The 18,204-nt window shown below is 38.8% G+C and overlaps 1 protein-coding gene across 1 annotated transcript; it reads left to right on the top strand.

The window, feature by feature from the left end:
• The first annotated feature begins 213 nt into the window (after positions 1-213).
• LOC134535308 (uncharacterized) lies at positions 214-8,736 on the top strand. The gene is made up of 4 exons (XM_063374377.1): positions 214-1,254; positions 6,317-6,506; positions 6,955-7,122; positions 8,594-8,736. Exons 1-4 carry the CDS (start codon positions 342-344, stop codon positions 8,709-8,711), a joined length of 1,389 nt encoding a protein of 462 aa, XP_063230447.1. The 5' UTR covers positions 214-341; the 3' UTR covers positions 8,712-8,736.
• The last annotated feature ends 9,468 nt before the right edge of the window (positions 8,737-18,204 follow it).

Here is an 18,204-nt window from a genome sequence, read left to right as displayed (position 1 = left end):
TAACACAATATTAAGCCCTTTTTTTTCTCTCAGATGTTCGCGCGTAATTAAAAGTATGTATTTGTTTACGAATTCCTTAATTTTGGTTATAAGATTATCAGTTTTATTTCGTATAACTCCTTAATCAATGTAGATTCTTAGTGTTTAGTGTATATATAAAAATACTGTTAAAAATACGATATTCGTAGATATTGATAGTATTTCTTCCTCCTTGCATTTTTCTTTAAAACAAATAAAGCATTATAAATAAAACTGCACTGTTCTATGTGTGTAATTTTCTCGTATATTTATGAGTTTATTTATTTAAAATTTTCTTAGAATATACTAAAGTGTAAATAAAAATGGAGAGGGATAAAAATACAGAAATTGAAGCGGGAATTTTGACTTCGAGTGCGATGGGGAATGGCAATAGCAGCACCGACGAAATTTCATCTGCAAGCAGCACCATTGAAACTTCACTTGTAAGTGGTACTGTTGGAACTTTACTTGAAAGTGACGTCGTTGTAACTTCTCTTGTAAGTGATATCGTTGAAACCTCACTTGTAAGTAATATCGATAAAACCTCACCTGTAAGTAATATCGTTGAAACTTCGCTTGCAAGCAGCACCATTGAAACTCCACTTGTAAGTAGTACCGTTGGAACTTTACTTGAAAGTGACGTCGTTGTAACTTCTCTTGTAAGTGATATCGTTGAAACCTCACTTGTAATTAATATCGATGAAACCTCACCTGTAAGTAATATCATTGAAACTTCGCTTGGAAGCGACACCGGAACTTCACTTGAAAGTGGTACCATTGGAACTTTACTTGAAAGTGACGTCGTTGTAACTTCTCTTGTAAGTGATATCGTTGAAACCTCACTTGTAAGTAATATCGATGAAACTTCACCTGTAAGTAATATAATTGAAACTTTGCTTGGAAGCGCCACCATTGGAACTTCACTTGTAAGTGGTACCACTGGAACTTTGCTTGAAAGTAACGTCGTTGTAACTTCTCTTGTAAGTGATATCGTTGAAAGTTCGCTTGGAAGTGACACCATTGGAACTGAAATTGGAAGCAGCACAGTTGAAACCTCACTTGGAAGCGACACCGACGAAACTTCACTGGAAAAAGTCGTCAGGAGGCCAGGTGTAAGAAATCAAAACGAGGAGGTACAAGGGAGAAGGCTGTGTTACTTCGTCACTGACAGCACCTACAGAGGAACTTGGAATGATGTGGGGATGTCGGGGCAAGGGAAATACGTTATGCCTCACGGTGAGTAAACTTATACTACTTAAGAAATTTCTCTTCTCCGTGCTGCCTTGCTTATGGCACATGATGCATGCTACCCTTCCTGCATGGCTTAACCCTTGCATGATTAGAGCGTATGGGCTTCGGCCTGAGACGCATTTAGTCTCCCTCCCTAACCCGGAACCCTCCCCAATACAGTTTTTAGTTAGTTTAGGGGGGAAAAAAATTGTGGCCCTTCACGCGATAAAATTGTGCCTCAACACACATTAAAGTTTTCTTGGCTGCAATCCTTTTAATGGGAAATGAGGTCGTTGAAATATCTCAACCGCAGCCATAAAATAATTCAAGGGACTCATTGATTCCATTCATTCAAAGATTTCTGTTTCAGCCATGTTGTAAGTTTTCTTGATTGAGATTTCTCAGTTTAAAAAAAAATAATGAATTTCAATTGTCAAGAAACTGTTTGAAAACAGTTTTTAACATCTTGGATTTAAAAAAATCAGATCATCAAATAAAATTAATATAATAAATAAAGTTTCTTAAATAGTTCAAGTAGGTCCTAGGTAGGTACTTAAAAAGTGTGTGGAATGTCTTTTAATAAACACTGCCAATTTTTATTGAATCTATTCTTTGTAAAGAGCCGTATCAAGGATTCTGTAAAGGAGGGGGCCAAGTTTGACCATTGCATCATTTTTTTATGAGTAAGTTTTCTTTATAGTTGAAACCCCGTTAATAGTGGGCTTTTAGAACGCCAGCGTTTGCACACAGAAATATAAGCAATGATTTGGCTTGAGTAAGGAAAGCTGAACATTTTGTGTTTCGTATTTTATTTAATTGTTTTAATACTTTGTTGTTAAGAACCTCGTGTAATTTTTAGGGCCGGTATTATGACCTCCAGCTAAATCTTCAGGTTAGCTAGCCTCCTGGTTAGGCTAGCCTCCGGTTAACGAACGAGGGGTGTATTATGACCCATACTTAGGCTGCGGTTGGCTAACCGGAACCTGACGAAGCGTGTGGTGTAATAATGGGTGTGTTGGTAATGAAATAAACCAGAATTTGGTCACTTTTGTTGCGAGACAGTTTTTTTATTTCTGGTAGAATGTTAGTCAGCTGTTTGTTTGTATTGTGATTCGGAATGTTTACAGCTGCAGTAAATAAATAAGCCGCGAACTTCATCTTGCAACAGATATAATTAAATTAACCAAAAACTACTTCGACGTCAAACCTGCTTTGTATTAAACCATAAAATTACAATTTACGATTCAAAACCGTGTGTTTACAACTTTACTCTTGTATTGAAACTCATGATTTTGTTAGGTTATATATTAAGCCAAAACTAACGAAGTACTAATTCTATACAAACAAATAAATACGGATGAAATTTTTGCTAGAGAACTCTTATTTCTTTCATAAATTAATTTCATAATCAAATAATATAGTAATATAGACCCTGTTTCGGGAAAATACTTGTCGATTTTCGTTTCACTGGTGTAGGTTTCATTTTTGTACTAATAGTTTCGTATCACGTATCCAAATTAATCCGATCCTGATGGAATTAGTTTTTGGTAGTATAGGATGCTTGCTGTTTTAATTTAGTAGGTCGAGAGATCCTAGACATATTCACTGGGGAAATAATTATGATTGTAAAATGTATACGAAAGAAATATATTTTTACAAGACCTGACATAATTTGTTTGTATCGTGATATGTTAAGTATTTTGAGTTATGTACAGGATTTTTAACATTCTAAACTAAAACAGCAAGTCTAATGTAAAACAAGACCAACATATAAAGGGTCATGCCGATAGGATCAAGGGATAAACTTGGATACGGGAAACAGAATAGTTCCAGTGCTGTTTTCGTTTTGCACTTGCGTGGCAGGTAGATAATAAGTACCTAAAGGTTTGTAAGATAGGGAAGGGATAATTCGGTAACATTTATTTTCACATTTAATTGTATTCATTGAATTAGAACCACGTCTGAAGTCGTATGAAGTCATTTCATTCCTGGCGTATGTCCACTGTATTACGAATAAAAGTTCACAGATACAACTTCCACGAAAACACGCATTTTATAGGTAATAATAACCCTCGTTTTGCAATTTTAAATTCTCTAATATACACATATTCTTAAGCAGGAACATTTAAGTTTATATACATTGCATACGTTTATGTACTTTGTGATCAATTAAAGTCAAATAATAATACACGACTCGACGAGAATAGAAAAGTGTGACTACACTTTCATGTCATGTAATTTTTAATAAAACTTTGACGAATACAGCGAAGCATTTTATATTTAGTAATTAATTATTCCATCGCATCCTGCAAATATTCAATAGAATTCATCAAAAAGTCATCATCACTATCAACAACTAACCTCGCTTGATACATCGCCATTATATTTTCTGTAGCTTAGCCTCTGGTTAAGCAGCTAGCGGCCGGTTCATCCACCCGCTAGGTTAGCCGGGACTTTAACTGGAAGGTAGACGTTAACAGGGAGTCATAAAACCGAAATAAGAGCTAGCCTGCGATTAAATTTTAGCCGGAACTTTAGCCGGGGGTCATAAAACCGGCCCTTAATAAAACTCTGACGAATACGGCGAAGCATTTTATATTTAGTAATAAATTATTCCATCGCATCCTGCAAATATTCAATAGAATTCCTCAAATAGTCATCATCACTATCAACAACTAACCTCACCTGATACATCGCCATTTTATTTTCTGTCGCTTAGCCTCAGGTTAAGCAGCTAGTGGCCGGTTCATCCACACGCTAGGTTAGCCGGGACTTTAACTGGAAGGTAGACTTTAACTGGAATAAGGGTCGGTATTATGACCTCCAGCTAAATCCTCAGGTTAGCTAGCCTCCTGGTTAGGCTAGCCTCCGGTTAACGAACGAGGGGTGTATTATGACCCATACTTAGGCTGCGGTTGGCTAACCGGAACCTGACGAAGCGTGTGGTGTAATAATGGGTGTGTTGGTAATGAAATAAACCAGAATTTGGTCACTTTTGTTGCGAGACAGTTTTTTTATTTCTGGTAGAATGTTAGTCAGCTGTTTGTTTGTATTGTGATTCGGAATGTTTACAGCTGCAGTAAATAAATAAGCCGCGAACTTCATCTTGCAACAGATATAATTAAATTAACCAAAAACTACTTCGACGTCAAACCTGCTTTGTATTAAACCATAAAATTACAATTTACGATTCAAAACCGTGTGTTTACAACTTTACTCTTGTATTGAAACTCATGATTTTGTTAGGTTATATATTAAGCCAAAACTAACGAAGTACTAATTCTATACAAACAAATAAATACGGATGAAATTTTTGCTAGAGAACACTTATTTCTTTCATAAATTAATTTCATAATCAAATAATATAGTAATATAGACCCTGTTTCAGAAAAATACTTGTCGATTTTCGTTTCACTGGTGTAGGTTTCATTTTTGTACTAATAGTTTCGTATCACGTATCCAAATTAATCCGATCCTGATGGAATTAGTTTTTGGTAGTATAGGATGCTTGCTGTTTTAATTTAGTAGGTCGAGAGATCCTAGACATATTCACTGGGGAAATAATTATGATTGTAAAATGTATACGAAAGAAATATATTTTTACAAGACCTGACATAATTTGTTTGTATCGTGATATGTTAAGTATTTTGAGTTATGTACAGGATTTTTAACATTCTAAACTAAAACAGCAAGTCTAATGTAAAACAAGACCAACATATAAAGGGTCATGCCGATAGGATCAAGGGATAAACTTGGATACGGGAAACAGAATAATTCCAGTGCTGTTTTCGTTTTGCACTTGCGTGGCAGGTAGATAATAAGTACCTAAAGGTTTGTAAGATAGGGAAGGGATAATTCGGTAACATTTATTTTCACATTTAATTGTATTCATTGAATTAGAACCACGTCTGAAGTATGAAGTCATTTCATTCCCGGCGTATGTCCACTGTATTACGAATAAAAGTTCACAGATACAACTTCCACGAAAACACGCATTTTATAGGTAATAATAACCCTCGTTTTGCAATTTTAAATACTATAATATACACATATTCTTAAGCAGGAACATTTAAGTTTATATACATTACATACGTTTATGTACTTCGTGATCAATTAAAGTCAAATAATAATACACGACTCGACGAGAATAGAAAAGTGTGACTACACTTTCATGTCATGTAATTTTTAATAAAACTTTGACGAATACGGCGAAGCATTTTATATTTAGTAATAAATTATTCCATCGCATCCTGCAAATATTCAATAGAATTCCTCAAATAGTCATCATCACTATCAACAACTAACCTCGCCTGATACATAGCCATTATATTTTCTGTTGCTTAGCCGCCGGTTAAGCAGCTAGCGGCCGGTTCATCCACCCGTTAGGTTAGCCGGGACTTTAACTGGAAGGTAGACGTTAACAGGGAGTCATAAAACCGAATTAAGAGCTAGCGTGCGGTTAAATTTTAGCCGGAACTTTAGCCGGGGGGCATAAAACCGGCCCTAAGCCATAAAACCGAAATAAGAGCTAACCTGAATTAAATTTTAGAGGGAGGTTAAGCCAGGGGTCATAAAACCGGCCCTTAGTCAATCATATGAATAATTCGCTTGAACAAGTCATAAATACGTATGAATTGATGTTATTAAACACATGAAAAACTCATGTCAAGTGTGTATGAAAGAAATGCTTACAAGTTACAAAACACGTGTGCAAACCGGAATTAAATATAAACTGCTTGGAAACACAATTCATGGATCTTTGAGGTGTGAGTGGCATGTCGGGATGTAATGAGGAGTATTTACATAATTGTAGCCCACTAAGGATAAAAAAAAATTATCCATCTAAAATAATTTCTCTGTAACCTTATGTAGCTAGGTTATATAATTTATAATTGTATGATTCTCCTTTGCATATTTTTTCCCTTTAAAATTGTGGAAGGGAGGAGTCCGGTCCCACAGACCTCCCCCCTCCCCCCCCCCCCCCCCACCTTTTATGAGGCTCCGTCCCAGACTCACATGATTCAATAGCTTGGAGAGTAAGTTTCGTGAAAATTACACTATTTTACAGGCGTAGTGTACGAAGGTGGCATGCTGGATGGAATGTTCCATGGACCTGGAGTTCTCACGTACCCTTCTGGGGCTCGAGTGAAAGGTTCGTGGAATAAGGGCGTTGCAGAGAAAATGTCCTTCGTATTCGCAGATGGCCTCGAGGTAGATGATTTAAATTCTTGGACCTACTGCAAGATGCCTGACAGGAGGTGAGTGATTTGGAGCGCTTTTCCAGCTAACAATTGTGATTGTCAGTCACAACCATCTGCGGTGTGCCTATCAGCTGCAATACTAATTTGGTCGAAATTTCAGATAAGAAGTTATTTTCCATGGTTGCTGCATCTTGAAAGGAATAGTCATTTCATTAAGTTTCTCCCATTAACGAGTTCTGGGCAAAATATTTAAAAAGTAAAAAAAAAAAATTAATTACAAAATAATATGTCTTATTTCATACTTAAAAAAACTAACATTAAAAAAGCTTTTCTTTGCTGTGAAACTTTTTCAACTATGCTTACCTTAAAACTATAGTTAAAAATAAGTTGAAGAAATTCAGGCTTCTAATTTTTGGACAGAAATTCAACTCAAAAGCTATATTTAATCCACTCATGTTCAAATGGTAGCTTCTTTCATCCTAATGTAGTGACTATGCATTCTCAGATTCTCCTCCGAACACAAGCGAGGTTTACAACCGGCTGGCCGTTCTCTTCTCACGCAAGAATCGCCGCCTAAACATCTGCCTGATGGCTGCTATGATGTTGGCGATGGTGTCTACGATCCAAAAACCAAATGTGTCCACAGTCCCAACGATCATTCTACTATTCTCCGGTAAGATTTCAGCAGGGGTTGTATAAATTAGAACAAGCACAGTGCATTATGTTTCTGGTTGTTGAAATCTAATGATCGATATCAGCATAGTGAGCTTAGGTGTTTGTGAACTTATACTCAGAAAAAAATATCTATTTTCTATTAGCCATCAGTATTTTCCATAAACTCATGGTATTTGATTTGATATGGTGTAAAAGCGCACAGTTATGCACAGAGGCTTCATGGGGATTAGGCATCGCCATCTTGCAATTACAAATATTTTGATATTGCTTCCAATAAAGCTTCCGTATCAAAAAATTTTTTGTGTTGACATGGCACAGAGCTAAGCTTTGTTGAAGTTCACACTTGTAAACTGGTGTGGATATCATAATAGTTGTAGTCGCCCGCGTAAAGTAATAAGTTATTTCCTCGCGGCGCTTGCAGACTAGAGCCCGTTAGTAAATATGTGTTTTCTAGCAAGATATAGGTCTGGGAAATATGATTCGTGCCTTGACATGCCAAAAAAAAAAGTTGGGATAAATAGTTCAAAATTAAAATTATAGCAAAAATATGGAAAAATGCTAGATGGTGGGGCCTAATCCCCCTTAAGGAGACGAGACCAAAATTAAGGTGGACTTAGAATCACTGTGTAACAACTCACTACTCATAAATTTAAGTAAATCTGGATGCGAAATTAAAAAAAAAATTACAGTAACAATAACGGTAGGTCGTGCGCACAAGACGTGACCTCCATGTTTTTGAACCTACTGATTCACAATAGCTCATGGGACGGTCGTGTGAATGGGAGACAGGTCGTGTGTATAGCAGGGAAATAAGTATATTTTATTTCTGTTACGGACGCATGGTGCAACAACCAATGAGAGTAGAGTAGGAAGACATTTTGGCAGGACTAGAGAACAGTTTATATTTATCAATCATGTTGTGGCAAGAAATTGTTGAGATATGACAATGCTCGGGTGTACTTCCTGCTTTAAAAATTAATTAATGCTATTACTTCTACGTCACTAGTAAAAATTGGAAATAAAACAATGTGTCGTGGTTAGAATGCTTAACTAATAATTTTATACAACCCTTATTTATTTGTATGTTGAAATAAAAAACTGTGCTCACAAATTGCTGATCAGATGTCACGGGATAATTTTTTAGTAGTTAATATAGTTACTTACTAACACTGCCAACAGATGTCGGATACTTCGCGAAATTTCAATCACTGAAATTAAGAGTAAGACTTCAATTGTGAACCGACTTCGCACATATTTTATGCACAGTCGTGAGCATGGCCTGCTATGCACTCGCTTATTTTTTTTTATTGTGAACCCAGCCTTATACCGGGGTGCTAGGATACAACCCATGACTCTAGTCATATTAGCATGGTGCGTTAGCAATCTCTGCCACCGAGAACCATTCAGGGTGTGGGAATAAACAAATTAAAGTTGGCTGAAACAAATAACTAGATGTTGTTTTCTTTCAGTATTCCAACCAAACAAGAAGAATCCTGGATTATGCAACACTGTCGCAGAGCTGTCCGTGAAAATGTTGGCTTCAGGCCTGATCTGTACGAGAACTTATTTAACAGCACAGCAGAATAAAATTGTTGTTAAAGCTTTCATTCTATTTACAATTTTTCTTCTTATATATAAAAAATGAATGAGTAGTATACGAATGTATGTCCGGGGACATGTCGCTAGCGCGTGGTGCCGGGAGCCGACCGCCATCTTGGATAATTGAGACGTCATGGCGGCCATCTTGGAAATCCTTGAACTTTGACTTTGACCTTCAAAATTAGCCAAAAATCGCCAAAATTCCATTTTTTTTAAATCCCGCTAAAAAATCTCAAAAAATTCCACAATTCAAAAATTAGGATTTCGAAAACCTCAAAATACTCTTTGCCTTAGAAAGAACCCAAATTCCTAAAAGAGGCTTAAGCATCCATGTCTAAAGCCTCTGATAAGCCTCTGACATCATCTAGGATTATGACCGCCATATTGGATTATGACGTCACCGTTGCAATATCCGTTACAGCTGCCATCTTGAAAATCCGCAATTTTTATGTTAGAAAATCGTGAAAAATTTTAAAATTGATAAAAAAATTACAAAAAATTCTGGCTTGTTCTAGAACTCTATCCTTGTTCTACAAATGAGTTCACAAGCTGACAGAAGCTGTTTTTTGTAATTTTGTAATTTTTTTGTTTTTATTTATTATTATTTTTTATTATGTTTAAATTTTCTCTGTGATTTTTTGATATCAAAGAAATATGTGTGACGGTTTTCTCCATGTGCTCCCGATTATTCTTGTCAATATTTTGATGGTTTTCTCTGTGTGCTCTTGGTTATTAATCTTGTGGTTTCTCTAAGTGCTTCTCGTTGTTTCTGAGAAACCGATCTATGCATGAAGGATTTTTTACTTAATGATTCATGTCATTTTATTCAGAGTTAAATTTAAATAATTGAATTTCTGACACTAAATCATCACTTGTAATATTTTTATCAGGTGGAATTCAAACAATACCATTACTCAGTCATATATAATAATAAACTCTGAGAGATCTGAAAATCACTAAGAAGCAAGACGAACTTCCTTGTCCTTGGTGTCTAGCGAAGCCTACCTTCTTTTGTGATCGTTAGTGAGCATCCCGCATCCAACATAAAATAAATAACTAAATTATGACTCAACACAACAAGTGACAACAAATCATTCCAATAATCAGGACTACTTGTAACAAGTTCTTTTGCTTGAGATAACTTAACTCTCGCTGTTTAAATATTAAAAATATTCTATTTAAGTAAAGGATCTAATTTATAACTCTCAGTTTGCATCTGGCATTAGCCTCGGTAACTAATATGGATCCTGATTCGGTGTCTGTCGCTGTATCGCAAGGACACAGGTGTAATTATTGCAGCAAAGAATTCATCTTGAGAAAGAATGGAAGATAACACGAGAAAAATGATTGTGTTAAAAATCCACTACGCAATATCATAAGTTGTGCTCGATGTAGCAAGTCGTTTACGCGAAGAGAGAGCTTAAAAAGAAATTATAGAACTTGTAACGCTAAGCCTGCGTACAAGCTAAAGGTCAACGATGGATCTACTAGTCTAAAGAAGAGTGATCTGCATTACGTCAATAAGTTTCCTTGCCTTGAAAGAGATTATGTTCATGGCTCTTCCGATCTCGACAAAGAACTTAAATTGAAGGACGTTGATGATTTATGGAAGAATGAAGACAATGGAAGAATCCTTAACGTGAAAAGTGTAAATACATTCAAGCCGAATTGTGCGTAAATTATATATTATTAACTTTTTAATTAATTTTAACAAGGTGGGAAGTATTTTAATAAAATTCCTTGTCAAACATCAGGTACAAGACGGGGTTTAGTTTTTTTAAAAGTCTTTTTCATTTATCTCGGAGACATTCATATAGTTTAACCTTTCGCTCTGCAAATCGAATGATTCAATAGTCGGCGTAGTTGTTCTGGTAAAAAACAATTCTAGTGGGGGGTGTGGAACCACTTGTGAATCGCGGTCAGAAATTTAGTGATTGATATTGAATACTGGTACATATAATTTAAAAAATTGATTGTGTATATAAGTAATAGAAAATGTGTTTATAAACTTATTCAAGTGTATTTATATAAGTGAGGTTATTTTCACGTATGTATAATTTATCTGCCTTATAAATTATTGCATTATGATTTAATAAATAGTTAAAATTAATAAATTAAATTTAACATTCATTATATTTATTGATTTGCATTACTAAATTTAAATCATCTCGATTTTTTTTACTAAATTAAATAATTAATTTCATCAATGTGTTTATATTACTATTGAATACTAAGTATTTAATAAATTTTTGTAACAATAAATTTAAAAATAGTTTAGTGACTTAAATATGTGGTGATACCAAATCGCGGCAGTTCATACCAGCTCGCGACAAAAATAATAAATTAATAAAGTTAGTTACCGAAAACAAAAATATTTTAATGTTTTTATTTATATACTTAAATTTACAGGCGTACAAATATAGTTCCCTTTCTTAATTTAGTTTAGGCTGGCTGGCAGCCTGGCGGGAAACGAAGAAATTCGCCCCCAAAACAACCAGTGCCACCAAATGGAAATGCGCACAGCAAGGTACAAGTTCTCAACCCCTGCATGGTAGACGCTTTTCTACTCTGGCCAACTCTTCTTCCAGATACATCCTATTGTTTCCCGTAACTAACCTGCACACAATATGCATGATTTTTGGACCCCTCATGTAAGAGCCCAGGGTTTTCCCTGTGTCTATGCAGGTTTTACCTGAGTCACTTTGACGTGTCCCGGCAACAGCGTCCAGTGCTGGAGTGGCTTGAGGTGGGGTGAAAGGCCCGCTGGTGTGCTGACAGCTGCTCCTTGTCTCTCGGATGTTGGCACTTGTCTGAGAATGCCTGTGTCCGGTCCTCGTGCTGGGCAGGGAAACAAGGAAAGGGAAAGGTCCTAGAGTGTAATCTTCGGGAAGCCTCTCCAGGAGGAGGGTCCTAGAGCTAGAGGTGGGTCGAAAAGTATCAACCTGATACTTTGGCACTGATACGCGCCTGTATCAGGAACGGCAAACGAGTACACTTGAAAAGTATCAGAGACTTTAGTATCAGTTCAGAATTCACCTGGAATAACACCACGGCCAATGAGCGCAGTACCCGATCGCAGATGACGGTCACTTGGGCGGAGCTTGTGAAAGGGGAGGGAGCAGGAACGACGAATAAGGGATAAAGAAGGGAAAGAATGTAGGGGAGGAAGCGCAGGGGAAGGCGTTGAAGCCTTGAAGGAGAGGCGCAAAGCGATATTGTTACAAGCAGGGCTGCCACTCATGGGTTTTTTCCACCCAGATCTGGGTTTTTCCAATGGTGTTTGGGTTTCTGGGTTTTTAAATAATGAATTCCAACAATTCTAGGTTTTTTATAATTTTAATTATTTTTATACCTAAAACAATAATAAAGGTAGTAGCTACTGTATCTGTTGCAATATCTGTTTGATGAATGCAAACAAGTCTATGTGTTTCACACACAAAAATACATATAAACACAAAACTAGTTTTCAAGAAGCTAAGTCGAATATTAAATTTGACACATTCTTCAAAGAGGCTTGCAGAACACAAAACCAATGCAACAATTAACCTTCAAACCAATCTTGTAGAATCAGACTCTGAATAAAGACTAACGTACATGATGCAGTTTTATAAAAACAATTACCGGTTTAAAGAATGCAGTGATGGTGTTTGTTTTGTCATGTATATATTTGTAGGTTTTTTTATGATATGTGCTGGTCCAAGAATTACTTATACAGCCATTTTGCTGCAGTGTAATTTTCTTGTATTGGTTGTATTTAACCGTTTTCAGTCTTGTAAGGTAATTAATTGTTTTATATTAAAACCAGTTATGTTTATATTTTTGAATTAGTACGCAAACATTTTCAACGATAGCATTTTAGACGCATCTGGGTTTTTTACCCATGTGTCTGGGTTTTTTTGTAGGTTATCTAGGTTTTTCATGAATATCAGAGTGGCAGCCCTGGTTACAAGTCGTTTTGTTTATTGTCCTACTTCAAAGTACGCTCAGTGCGCAGTGCGTGCAACGTCTCGTTCAATAATAAAACTAATGAAATTTTAATATTAAAAAGTACATTAATACAAGATATAATATTTATATTTGTGCACCTAACAGCTATGAAAATGCAAATAAATTCTCAGTTGACACTAATAACAGATGTAATCAACATATGGACTTTCTTTTTTCGAAAACAATTAGTAGCTAGTGTTTTTATACATTTAAAATTCACGATTTCATCAAAAATAAAAAATAAAAAAACAGATAGGTACATTAGTGAGCATACTATATCAATGTTTTTTCAAATGTTTCTTCAGATTAGTCGATGATTTATAACTCAGTTTTTGTTTACACAAATTACAATTAGCAAACTCATTATTTTCCGTGAAAAAATTCCACACAAATGAAGTCTTTTTCGTGCACTTATCCATTCCTTATTTCACTATAAAGATACTAACTATAAAGCATGACAGCCCGCAACATGGTGATACACGGCCAGGACGAACTGCAGTGAATGTTTAACTGATTGATACTGGTTGTATCAGGCGGGCATGAGAGTATCAGAGGTAGAGAATTACCAGGCGTGATAAATAATGTATCAGATTCTCCTTCCGGTCGCACGGTCTGCGTAAGCGGAGCTTTGTTGCCTCCTGGGACCGTCTGATACAGAAGTATCAGAGAATTGTAACATGGTACAATGCTGTATCAGTATCAGGTTAAAACAGATACCGAAAATTACTGTAACAACCCACCTCTACCTAAAGCATAATCCACGAAGGGCCACTCCAGGGGAAGAGGGATGCTTAAGCATAATCCTGAGGACCCCTCCGGAGAAAGTGGAGGAGGGAGAGGGGAGAGGGGAGAGGAGGAGGAGGAGATCAGAAAGTAATATAATCAATTCCAGATTCCTGCAGTATTAGCCCAGATTTTTTTTAGGGTAAGGATCTCTGGCTGGCCCAGTACAAGCCAAGCTTATATACAAGTCGGTTACATTATCATTACAGTCAATATTTACAGATTTAGCCTTTGCAGCATGTTCTATAAGATGTCACTGACTGTCCTGATTATATGCTAATTTCTGACTCTCGGGATGCTCCCAACACGAGCGGAAGCCTGCTCCTTCTCTGAGTAAAGACACAATAAATCCCACTTATTTACATTCTGCAGCAGACGCCATCTATCGGCGCCGGGTGCATCACCATCTTACAGGATACTAGCTTAGGCATAGAGATTAGGTAAAAAATATCCTGCGGTGTCGGAGCAGCCATGTTTGTTTCAGGGATGAGCAGGTAGCACTCGCACAAGAGGGCCGAGGCCAAATGCAGGACACGAAAACTTTAGTTATCTTTTAGACTAGTCAAACCAAAGGGGCGCCAGCCATGGCGCAAATCGCAGCCAAGACTGACCAATAAACCCCTATAAGCACACAATGCACGCGCCCTTGTTCTGCATGGTTGAAACCCCGCATAGTAGAGTGTATAGGCTCCAGCCTGAGACACAGTTAGGTCCTCCCCTAACCTGGGAACCCCTCCCCGCAATACACAGATTAAAATAGGCTAGGAAAAAAATGAATAAAAATGGATAGTCGGCGGTTGCCTCTCAGGGCGCACACATCTCTCCCGCGGGCTGTTGGCCAGGATGTGCCCTGCGACCTGCTAGGTTACCGAAGGCTAACAGTGCGCGGGGAGGTTTGTGCCACCTAGAGGCAACTTGGCAGTGCCATCTGTTATCACGTCCCGTGGGTGGCGGATACAGGAATCCCAGCCCGAGAGTTGCAATCTCGCTGGAGTGACTGCAAATAACCAACAGCAGTCTGTGGACCACTGTCCGGCTTGGTGGAGTCGATATCACGACTATCGTGGTGAAAGGTAGACTGGATGCTGATCGGCGCGCAGCTGGAAGAGGTTTCGTCGGCGAAGGCACTACAGAGGAGTTTGATGTGCCGTAGTAGCGAAGGGTAGACGAACTGCAGGTTGGAACTGGCGGAGCTGCGGAAAACTGTGCGCGCAACAGAACTGAACAGCATCGGAACTCGGAAATAAGACTTCAGGGACCTTCTGCTGGGGCTACTGTATGGCTGGCAGTTGTAGCCCCGAGCGGCGGGCCATTAACCAACTCGGAGATTTGTGGCAGCGAGGATTTGCGACCCACCCTTCCCCCACCCTGGCTTGAAAGGTACACTGCTGCCAACTGGAAGAAGGAAGATGAAGATAGAGCATCACCAGGCTGCCTGGAACCCCATGCGCCCGAAGTTCGAGCCGGTTTACTGGCTCGTCTGCCCACCGCCGAGAGCACGTGTGCTCTCGGCTATCGAGACAGGCCTTAGATGCCGGTGAATCAGTGGGTTTACATGCGTGCAAGAAACACACCACAAATGCTGAACAAACAATGATAAATGGAAAACAGTGTGCTTATTCAGTTGAACATATTATATAATCTTCTGTGTGTAAATGGGAACATGCTTTTACTACAGTGCGACAGTGAGTTACACATGAAAATTGTTCGGATGAAAGTGGGTAAAACACTTTAAGGGCCCCGCCTATCTGGGAACATAAACTGCGTGCGCAGCGTGTGACCCTGAAGTGCCAAAGCAGAGAAGAGGCTGGGTGACAAATTACACAATACAAGCCCTTTTACCAGGCTTTTCGAGGCTGCCTCCAGGCCTCGCATGCATGGAAATGCTGCAAATGGTATGTGCAAGTAATGCAGTCATCAGGAGGCCCGCTACTTGACATACTATCTGCTCATCTTTCCATAAAAATGCCAAGGCACTGCAGTGTCAACTGTCAGGGCAACCCCCTGTCGACAGGTCAGTGTAGACAATAGTAAATGTAAACAGTTTCAATGGACTACGTTATTAGCCCACCGGACAAAGTAGCCACAGTTAGCGATACTCTGCATTGCACTGGTATGGCGCATGGTTAGTTCTTACCCACATTAACCTTGCACACAGGTGCATGCGCACGTATACTGATGTGTTTCCAGCATCCTGGACAACGATTCCCAGGATTTGTAGCTTCTGTAACTCTACATGTGCTATGTCAAGCATCACAATGTCACAATCTGGCCTCACGATGCGTCCTGCTGAGACTGTTCTTTGTACCATCCACAAATATACGCACTGCCTGAGAGCTATGGCACTGCAGGTTCTGGAATGTACCTAATACTCTCGTAGCCTGTGTCCCTATAAGACAGTGTTGCTCCAAACTTCTGGCAGAGCCTAACCTGGGCAAGCCTAGATCCCAGCCCTGTTCTAGGGTGCCACAGCTCCAGAGCTCATCCTGTCCAGACTGCTGCCAGAATGGCCACCTTGTGTGTAGTATCATGGGGAAGTAGCATCTCGGAGTCCTTGAGTCTAGTCCCGACTGGGCCACCACCGAGGCCAGATGTTATCCTATGCATTCTGCCTTCTTTTATTTGTCAACATACATTCGTTCAACAAGTTCTTTTGTATATTTTGTGTTGATTCGTGGTACTGGAGACAAGGAGTGTTTGAGTGTGTTGTCAGTGGTGTATGTGTTTGTAGTGGCACTCCGCAGTTGCCTCACCTGCAATAAAAGTCCTTCTGGTTATACAAGGAACTGTGAGTAATGATTTACCACCCAGTTGTTGTCTTATCGTAGTGATTTCCTGTGCACTAGAGGTACGAAGCTGGTTGTGGTATGGGGTGTCTCCACAGACCCTCAACACATGGAGCAACTATTAGTTTGGTAAGTTTCTGCTACAGAGATCTCCGATGTGGATGCATTCTCATTCAGCCACACTTGGTCAGATATACACTCCCACTTCAGAATGTAAGACTGCATTTCCACAGAGCTGGCACTCAGAAAACCACAATTCCATCCTTAGCAAAGTGACCGAGTGATGTCTGTCAAGGCTACACTACTCTTTCGGACACAGGATCGCATCCAAAAAAAAAATTTAGTGTGGTTTTCCAAGATATTCGGGAAAGATTGTGAATAAGCTTTGCCTTGTTGGGATACAACTGTAACCTAAGTCACTGACTGTAACTAGAACGTGTATAAACCGAATCCCACTAAGAAAAGATAAAGGTAACCATTTTAATAAATGGTGCCCTACACGAGGCTAGAAACTGGTTTCAAAACATTTTAACAGACTTTTGCATCCATTGATACAAGTATTATTGCGAAAATTGTAATTTTCTCAAGTAATTTTTAAGTTGTGATTATTTCTTCTTAGTACATACCATTAAAGTGTACAAAACGTATTCCAAGATAGTTTGGCTAACATAAAGTTTAATTTGTCACACTAATATGTTTGGTATGTCCCTGACGCCACTCCCGCTGCCTGTTTTAGTTTTTTAATTAAATATTAACGTTGTAAAAGATCTCAGGGGTTTTAACGGGGGTTCGGCCTCGTGGCTGCAGGCAGGAGCGCGTCTCGGTTCGGAAATTACCTGGGCTGTTCAGGCCACCCAGGACGCCTTGTAAATGAATGGTAAACGAGTTACAGGACACTGCACTTTATTCAGTATTGATACACTCATTCGTCCCGATACTGGCCGCGTCCGTTGTCGGACCGCTGTGACACGCGTATCCCTGTATGTAACGGCTCGCGCGACCAAGATAGATTGCAAAGTTATATCGATAAGCTGAACCAGTGGATTCTCGTCCCTATGAAAGGTTTAGCAGATAAACACGAAACTGGTGTTGCCACAACTTAGGCTGGCTGGTAAATACGTAGAAAAGTTCCTATGTTCAGGATTGTTTGCAGTCTAGCCTGCTACGAAATATTAACGTCTCTGAAATTACGTGGACATGCCAGCTGGAGACGTACACGTAAAAGTCCCTTGGAAATGAAAGTTATTTAGATAAAACACACGTTACAAAGTACATGTTTAGAATGATGATAATTAAAAGGCGAAAGTTAGTCAGTGTTATTCTCAACACTTATTACGGAGGATCTACGACGATGACGATTAATTGGCTAATGAGCCGAAAATTGCGTACCACTACTACGCAGTCCTTAAACTGGACATGGAATTACGTATGAAAATAAAGTTCCCTGATGGGAAGAATTTAATAAGTTAAAAGTCGCACGAAATATCGTGCGACTGGGTTGGGGTCGGCGCCGAGCTGATTAAAAGATTTACAAAACTTACACTATTGCTGAAATGTTGAAGAGATGCTAGAGCTGATGGCCCGACGTTCGCGGAGCGCCCGACCCCTGCGAGCTCCCAACGGTAACTGAGCGCGAGACCGCCCTGCGGCCTCGCGCCTAACCACGTGAAACGCGGGAAAACCGACCCGGCCAGTTTTGGACTTAAAGACAAGTTACAAAATATATGCTTATAAAACCATTAGACATAATTTCCCTTACATGAATCCTCTTTTAAATTGTTATTAATTTAGTTGTTTTAATTTGACAAAATAAGTATACAATTAATTAGGCGCGTTGCCACACCCGGCCGGGCGCTGACGTCGCTTTGGTGTTCGTCGCGGCGCACTTTCACACACTCGGCGGACATCACGCTCGGGCGTGTTCG

Source organism: Bacillus rossius, chromosome 8, assembly GCF_032445375.1.
Source record: "Bacillus rossius redtenbacheri isolate Brsri chromosome 8, Brsri_v3, whole genome shotgun sequence".
Lineage (NCBI taxonomy): Eukaryota > Metazoa > Arthropoda > Insecta > Phasmatodea > Bacillidae > Bacillus > Bacillus rossius.
The sequence above is the reverse complement of the archived record's forward strand: the minus strand, read 5'-3'. Positions and strand labels throughout refer to the sequence as shown.

Bases quoted from the DNA above. Each gene is read 5' to 3' on its own strand.
- LOC134535308 (XM_063374377.1), top strand. From the start codon at position 342: ATGGAGAGGGATAAAAATACAGAAATTGAAGCGGGAATTTTGACTTCG. The intron at 1,255-6,316 runs GTGAGTAAACTT...ACTATTTTACAG, and splicing joins GAAATACGTTATGCCTCACG to GCGTAGTGTACGAAGGTGGC. The intron at 7,123-8,593 runs GTAAGATTTCAG...GTTTTCTTTCAG, and splicing joins GATCATTCTACTATTCTCCG to TATTCCAACCAAACAAGAAG.